The sequence below is a fragment of the Leiobunum rupestre genome, chromosome 6, assembly GCF_980474605.1.
Source record: "Leiobunum rupestre chromosome 6, qqLeiRupe1.1.hap1, whole genome shotgun sequence".
Lineage (NCBI taxonomy): Eukaryota > Metazoa > Arthropoda > Arachnida > Opiliones > Sclerosomatidae > Leiobunum > Leiobunum rupestre.
In genome coordinates this window covers 20,995,136-21,003,414 of record NC_143389.1, presented here as the reverse complement: position 1 = coordinate 21,003,414, position 8,279 = coordinate 20,995,136, and the positions used below count along the sequence as shown (strand labels likewise).

Genomic DNA, 8,279 nt, shown 5'->3' with positions numbered 1-8,279 from the left:
TTATTTTTCGCAGCTCCATCTACAGTGTCGTCGCTTTCCACAACAAACAAACAACAACAACACATTCCGTCCTTAGCAATAGTCCCACTTTGATATATATATCTCGATGTGGAACTAAAAAGTACAAATTAATTCCGAAAACTCAAAGTAGATGGCGCATTAACCATCAAACCTCGAAATTGTTTTCGTGCACCGTATCAAGGCCGAGGTCAAATAAAACTCTGAATTTTGAAAACTGATTTTCATCGGAAAGAAGGAAGCGAAAGAGAAGACCCTATCGTTCGATAAGAAATCAGCTTCATGCGAACGCGACGCCCAGATATTTTGGGCACGTTCTCTCTCTGCACCGAGAGCGAAATCATCTTCGTTCGCGAGTGACTCGTTCGTCACGCCGTAAGCGCCTTCCGTTGATCGCGGCATCTCCACGCTTAGAGAGAGCTCGCTCGCTGAAGAGAGAGCAAACGAGGAGAGAGCTGGATTCGTTTAGCGAAGATTTAGCTCGCTCGCTGATAAATCGTCTATAGTTGATTTTGCGATATTTTAAGAAATCGATGTGTAATACTATCAGCAAACCAAAATAAAAAATATTGTATCTTAGCTTGCTTTTTTATTAAGCAAACTGATATGAACTTTTTTGGCTTACTTTTTGAACGTGATTATTTACATTTAAGTAATCACATCAGTTGCCCATGTTTGGGTTAGAGACGTTATCGATCCCCGGGGAGGTATTGTGAAGGCCAGAGATGACATCGTATAGCTCCGTTTCCGTAAAAGGGACGTTATACCTGGTCGGCGGTCTTTCCAGAAAAGGTTCCTGTCGGTAAGGCTGATCCGGACCGAGTGTTGGCTGGGGGTGAATATCTGCTCCGGCGGACTGAGCCAGGCACTCGGCAACTGGGTAAAGAAAAGGTTATCGACGTTATCGGGTGGTATAGGGGGTTTCTAAGTTGGGAGAGCTACTATTTATTGCAGATGCCGACTGAAAAACACCTGAAATTGCTTAGTACTACTGCGCGACTAAACTTATTTAATGACGAGGCGATGATTAAACAAAACAACTTTATTACAACTCCAAGACGCTACACTTTGCGTAAATGAAAGTAAATTTTCCGCTAACTGGAGAGGTGGTCTCTACGGCGACCGATTTTCGTTGAGAGTTCTAACTAACTACCTGGTCTCTTCCTTGACCGCTAAAATTCGTCTTCTGTTCGGAAAAACCCCGTACAACACGGGCTTTCTCCTTTCAATATTTTTGAAACTTTCCATTTCAAGAGCTGGCGGGCTTAACCCTCTGCTCAAATTCCACGGCCCTACCCGTTTCACAATATTTCTCAACTGGTGGCTCCCATACAGTAACCTTGAATTCGCAATTACCATAAAAATAAGCCAATTTTCCCACAAATAAATTCAAAATACAAATTAAACAGCAAAATATCTTGATACAATAAATAAAAAATCGGCGTACTTCTTTATTGTCAATGCTCTTTGTCCGCACGTTTAAATGTCGGAGCATTGTCGGTGTAGACGACGCTGGGGACAGAGCGTCTGGAAATTAATCTTCTGAACGCCATCATGAATTCGTAAGTGGAAAGCGAAGGCACCATTTCAAGGTGTACGGCTCGCGTTACTGAGCGGGTACATAGATGGATGTAGGCTTTCTCTAGTTCCTTGCCCATCTTAACGTGAATAGGCCCGGCGAAATCTAATCCTACGTTCTTCCAATCTTTCTTTTGGGAGTGGCGCTTCTGGAACTTCGCAAGGCTTGGCTCTGAGTTTTCTGCAGATGGTACAACGATTTATAACCACGTTGGCTAATTGTCTAGCGGCTATGATCCAATATCTACTTCTTGATTGCCTAATGATGTTCTGCACACCGGAGTGCATAACTTGCTGGTGGCACCTCTCCAGTAACAATGTTGATAAATGGTTATTTTTATTTAGGATGACCGGATGTTACTCTTCTTCCGTCAAATTTGACTTATCCAACCTTCCTCCCACGCATAAGAGGCCGTCTTGATTTAATTGTGGCTTTAGTGTGAGTATTTTAGAGGAATTGAATACCTTTCCGTCCTTCTTTAAGCCCTCTAATTCTCTTGGGTAATCTTGACTTTGGGTGCTCTGTAACCATAGAATTTCGGCGTTGCTCAGTTCCTGAGCTGTAATCGCTTCGGTTTCCGTTTCTATCTTTCTGCATTTGTGGGCGAATCTTCGAACGAGCGCTGTTACACGGAACAGCTTGTTCACTGAGCTGTAATTCCGAGCGTTCATTAGTTTACCGACGCGTGCAGGGCCGGCGGATAATGTGGGTATGGTGGGTAAAAGTACCCACCCGGGAAATTCCGGGTGGGTATTTTACCCACCCGGAATTGATGTCATCAAAGTCTGTACTGTGGGGATAGAGCCACGGCCATTGTCACAGAATAGCTATGTTTCCACTCTCCTCGAAAAGGTTTTACAAAGAATAATAGAGCCATGCCGCCTACAAAATAATGTGCACAATTTTCCCGGGACTACGTATTTTTCCTATCCCCTCCTTCATTAAGTTAGTACCGGCCACAATTAAAAATTCGTCACTGAGAGAAGAACCGCTTTCCCAGTTTTTCCCCACCTTCTTCTTCGCCCGATTGTAGGAGTGAGTCCGAGTAACGTTGTGCAGTGAAAATTCAGTTCCTGGTAAGTGGTCAGTGACACTTTTCAGTATAAAAACTGCAGAAGTAAATTTGTAAAATAGGTTATTAAATATTCGTTTTTAATTCTAATGAGACAAGCATAATTAGTAAAACGCAGTCTTCGCAAAAGGGCAAATCACAACTTAAGCATAGACCTTTGACAAGGTTTTTCATTTCCTTCGCGTCAATCCCCTTTCGATTTCGGAAAATACGGTAAAGACTGACTTATATCGGGAAGTGATGCGGAAGTTAAATAGAACACTATCTTTATCTCATGCATTAAATATCGGTGCTGTTGAAAACTATGCACGCGGAACTGCCCCGATTGAAATAGATTAAAATAAATCATCATAATCAAAATTTAAAAATACGTAAAATGACAAAAGAATAATTTTCATAAGTGTATTTAAACGTTAATGTTTGTCGTCATTAGTCTCTTTGTATCAAACATTTATATAAAATAGTTATTAGGTGTTACATTTCTACCTCGCGTTGTGAAGCAGGATTGATAATTGCATACACTATAACTTTTAGAAGGTAAACGATACTAAATGTATATTACATATATGATATTGAGTTGATTATTCGGTTAGTAGTGGGCTCTAATCTAAGTGTTCAAATAATAAATAACTGATTCTCCCTAAACTGCTTATTTGCCACCAAAGCCATAAAGTCTCCATTTATTTTTTAAATAATTGTAATTTAAATAATCGGTGCCTAGTTTCAACGTCTTCTACCACAAATTGCGGTAGGAAAAGTACCCACAGTTGTCAGTACTACCTTTTACGTTGTCTCTACCTTTCTATATAATTGAGTTTAAATATTAGTACTCAGATCCTTCAAACATCGTTACACGTAGCAATATGAATTTTAATAGCTACATGAAATCACCCGTCCAAATATTTGGAAAAATTGGTGAATCAGTTCATTTCCGAAAATGCAAAACGCAGTACAGTTTTTGCATTGCGCAATTAATACTATGTAATAATAAATTTGAATAATACTAAACTTTTGTAGTTTTTACCTCTATCAATTTCTCCTAATTAGTATTATATAGGCCTATCTTTATATGTAGGATAACCCAATACCCCCCCCCCCCTCGTCTGACTACCCACCCGAGATTAACACGATCCGCCGGCCCTGGACGCGTGGTGGGTCTTCGCAGATTACAGCTGAGACGGTTTTGCAATTTTTTTCTGCTCTTCGTCTCTGTCCGGCGTTACTGACCTTCTGGCGGCCAACTTGCTGGTTCCTCACTTAGCCATCTCGGTCCTCCAAACCACATCGGATTATTTACTATGTCCCGCGCTCTCGCGCCTCTGGTCGGTATATCCGGCGGATTTTCGACTCCTGGGCAATGAAACCAATTATTTGGACTAGTTAACTCCCTGATCTCTACAGACCTATTTTTGACAAATGGTCTTCGAATACTGGGCTCTTTCTTGACCCAGCTTAGAGCGATGGACGAGTCCGTCCAAAGAAATTATTCGATATTTCCGTCTTTGAAAAGATCTTAGACGTTGTGGACGAGGTGAGCGCCTAAAAGGCATCCCATCAATTCGAGACGGCGCAGAGATAGTTTTTTCTCAATAGGAGCGACTCTTACTTTGGACGATACGAATGCTACTCCTATTTTCCTTGACTCTGTTATATATCTGACGTATACGATGGTAGCAAACGCCTTTGCGCTGGCATCGCAAAAACAATGCAATTGACGGCTTTTTATTTTATCTTCTGAAAAGTAGCATCTAGGTAGCTCCACTTTTCGCAATTCCGGCATCTCCATTAGCCATTGCTCGAGTTGATCCGCCAATTTCTTGGGCAGTTCTGAGTCCCAATTAAGTGAGGGTTTCTTCTGCTCCCAGAGCTGCTGGAAGATAAATTTGGCCCTAACGGTGTAGGATGAAATGATGCCAACTGGATCGTAAATACGTGAAAACGCACTGAGTACGTAACGTTTTGTTTTCTTCGTGTCTTGAAGAACTTCTAGTAGTTTGCGTAAATAAAATGAGAAAGTATCTTTCTCGGGATCCCAAAGCAACCCAAGAATCTTTTGGCTGGTTGCGGCGGCCTGACCTTCAAACTTGACAACTTCCGCTCCTGACTGTTCGGCTTCCGATCCCCACATCTCGCGTAGTTCTGGCGAATTCGTTTGCCATTTGCGGAGGTTCATGCTCGCTCCTTCCAATATGGTCGAGATTCTCTTGGATAGATCGTACGCTCTTTCCGGTGTATCTTCTCCCCCCAGGAAATCATCTACGTACAAGTTCTCGTCTAGAGATTCTACTGCCCCTTTGTCCGATGCGACGTATTTACGAATATGCGCCTTTATAGTCACTACCAATAGAAATGGAGAGCTCGTGACCCCAAAGGGTACTCTGGCCATCTGTAGTACTTGAAACTTGTTTTCCAATACTCTTCCTGACGGATCTTCTTCAGCCCAAAGGAACCTGACGCTGTGTTTTTCCTCCTCCAGAAGACCGACCTGGAGAAAGGCCTTTTCTATGTCGGATACAATGGCCACCCTATGATTGCGGAATCTTAGGAGAAGCTTAAGCAAATCAGGATTCAGATTCGGACCACTTGATAAGCATTCGTTAAGAGAAAGTTCGCCTTTAGCTTAGGCTGAGTCGTCGTAAACAATACGAAGTTTTGTCGTAGCGCTGGACTCTCATCGTACGGGCTGATGCGGGAGATAATAGGTTCCCGCTGGCATTTCGGTTTCATTTTGAACTTTTTCAACTATCCCCAGCATCATCTGCTCATCGATGATTTTCTTATATTCCTCGTAGAGAATTGGATCCGAATTAAATCGTCGCGCTAAACCGCGCATTCTTGTGGTTGCCATAACCAAATTGTTGGCCAAACTCTCTTTCGGGGTGTTCCATGGAAATCTTACGTAATATCTGTGATTCTTAAATACGATGTTGTTTTTAAACTCTTCTATGACGTCATCTTCAGTTACATCTTTCTCTTGGTCGCTTCTGATTCCGATTGTATCAGTTCCCAAAACGCTTGAAGCTTCTCGGAAATTTTCATATCTTCTACGCTTATTTTCAAGACGTTTACTATGTTACTGCTAACTCCGTTGTACGCTGGGGCGGGGCCTTGTATCGCCCAACCGAGCTTCGTTTCGATGGCTACGAACGAACTTTCAGTTGACTTTCCAAATCGCTCCGTCTTTCCGCTTACGATTTCCCAGTAGAAATCCCCTCCAATGAGGATCCCGATACTCGAGCTTCGGGTAGATCCTACGGCGGCTTCTTCGGATAACTGGATGCCTCTTGATCGGGCGAAACTTTCTATTTCTACGCAGTTGACCGTGGTGATTGCGTTGCAGAGATACGGGACGACAATTGCTGATATTGGAACTTTGACGTTTGGATCTTTGGCGTTTGTGAGGGTTAAGCGCACGATCTGTCTACGGACTTCTTCGGGACGTTCGTTTCCAAAGTTGTGAATGGAGATGGTCTTTTCGCCGATTACTGGTAATTTCAAACGACGCGCGATATTTTCTTTAAAGGAGGCTTGGCTGCCTGTATCCAACAAACAACGGACTCGTTCTCGTGGCTCTTCGTAGGCGGGATTTGTGACGAACGCTTGGGCCGTTTGTAATAACACGGTCTTCTCACAATCGACCTGAGTAACAACTTTACTGGCGGTTTGATCGGTCGGATTTTCCGCGACTTTAACTTCACTACTTCCCGCGCTCGCGATTTGATTATTCTCGATCTTATGGCATTTGTTTTGATAGCACATAGCTATGTTTTGTTTTTTTCGACATAGTTTACACGCTTGCGATCGCTGACCGCAATCACGAGCTTCGTGGTTTAATCTAAGGCACGCGAAACACCTGCGGGAATCTCGCACAATTTTTCTTTTCTCATCCAAAGTGAATTTATCACAATAGGAGGTGGCATGCGCGTCTGCTTTACAAAAAACACAAAACAATTTCCGCTCCCCTACTTGGGTCGTGAGCGTGGAGGTTGTTGACGGGTACGCTTTGCGACGCGCACCACTGACATTTTCATTTCTATCATGTTAACTAGACCTTTGTCTGGAATTATCAGGTTTGCGTTCTTTCTTCACATTAGAATTATTACCCAATAAATGACAGGTTTCACGACCTTCTACTTCTATTCTTAAGAACTTAATAAATTCTTCTATATCCCAGTTTGCGGATTTGCCACGGCTCATACTATATTTAAGTCTAATATCATTTGGAAGACAACTTACTAAATTAGAACAAATAGAATCACTATTGTTTGTTACATTCACTCCTATCGCCTTTAGGCTTCTAACATTTATTTCAACACTATCATAGAATTTGCGCAATGCGTGAAAGTTATTAGAGTCCTGAACGGGTTGCAATTTTTCTAGTCTTTTAAAGAGTTTATGAGTAACTAAATCGGTACGGTTGTATCTATCTTCTAAAATCCCTAACGCTACATCGAAATTTTCATCTGACGCGGTCATTTCACTTATTAAATTCTTTGGGTCACCCTCTAAATACGATACTAGGTAATCAAACTTATCTACCTTCGGAATGTTCTTATTGGCGACTGCGGACTTGAATTGACTGATAAATCCTGGCCATTTAGTTACGTCACCGTTGAAAGGTTTGATAGTTAAGGTTGGAAGTCTCGATTGGAGAAAGGACGCGTTGATCACTGAGCTGAGGTCACCTCCCGTTGTCGAGTGGTCGGACACGGTGGACGCGGCGCCTGCCGCTCTTAGCCTGCGTAGGGTCCGTTCTGCCTTGGTCCGCGCTAAAGTGATATCCTCTTGTATCTTCTGAACTGCGGTGGTCTCCATCTCGATTTCCGCTGCCATTGCTTCGTTGAATAGACCCATGATGTCCTGGTCCAATCGTTGAAGATCAGCTTCTTTTAGCGCCAATAATGCTAAAGTGTCTTCGAGATCATCTTCCGATAATCTTGCCGACCTGATTAGATCGTTCAAATCCCGCAAAATCCGTTCCGTGTTTTTACGAGTAGTCTTTCGTACTCCCGCTAACCGATTTAATTCACCTTGTCTTTGCTTCGACAATGGTTTCGATAAAACTATTCGTCTGCAACGGTTCCGGTTCCCGCATTGTCGTTAGTGTCATTTCCCGTCATCTTGAAGAGTTTTTTTTTTAAGTTTCAAACACAATAGTTCATACCCGATCATTTAACTGCTCACTGTCCCTTCTCCCGGGTTTCGGCACCATAAAGAAAAGGTTATCGACGTTATCGGGTGGTATAGGGGGTTTCTAAGTTGGGAGAGCTACTATTTATTGCAGATGCCGACTGAAAAACACCTGAAATTGCTTAGTACTATGCGCGACTAAACTTATTTAATGACGAGGCGATGATTAAACAAAACAACTTTATTACAACTCCAAGACGCTACACTTCGCGTAAATGAAAGTAAATTTCTCGCTAACAGGAGAGGTGGTCTCTACGGCGACCGATTTTCGTTGAGAGTTCTAACTAACTGCCTAAAATTCGTCTTCTGTTCGGAAAAACCCCGTACAACACGGGCTTTCTCCTTTCAATATTTTTGAAACTTTCCATTTCAAGAGCTGGCGGGCTTAACCCTCTGCTCAATTTCCGCGGCCCTACCCGT

The 8,279-nt window shown here is 42.6% G+C and overlaps 1 protein-coding gene across 1 annotated transcript; it reads right to left on the bottom strand.

Annotated features, from left to right (window-relative positions):
• Positions 1-6,710: 6,710 nt before the first annotated feature.
• LOC149940274 (uncharacterized) lies at positions 6,711-7,764 on the bottom strand. Its single transcript, XM_090179203.1, has 2 exons — positions 7,700-7,764; positions 6,711-7,614 (listed from the first exon to the last, which is right to left on the bottom strand). The coding sequence occupies exons 1-2, from the start codon at positions 7,762-7,764 to the stop codon at positions 6,711-6,713; spliced, it is 969 nt and encodes a 322-aa protein (XP_090035329.1).
• Between the last annotated feature and the right edge of the window lie 515 nt (positions 7,765-8,279).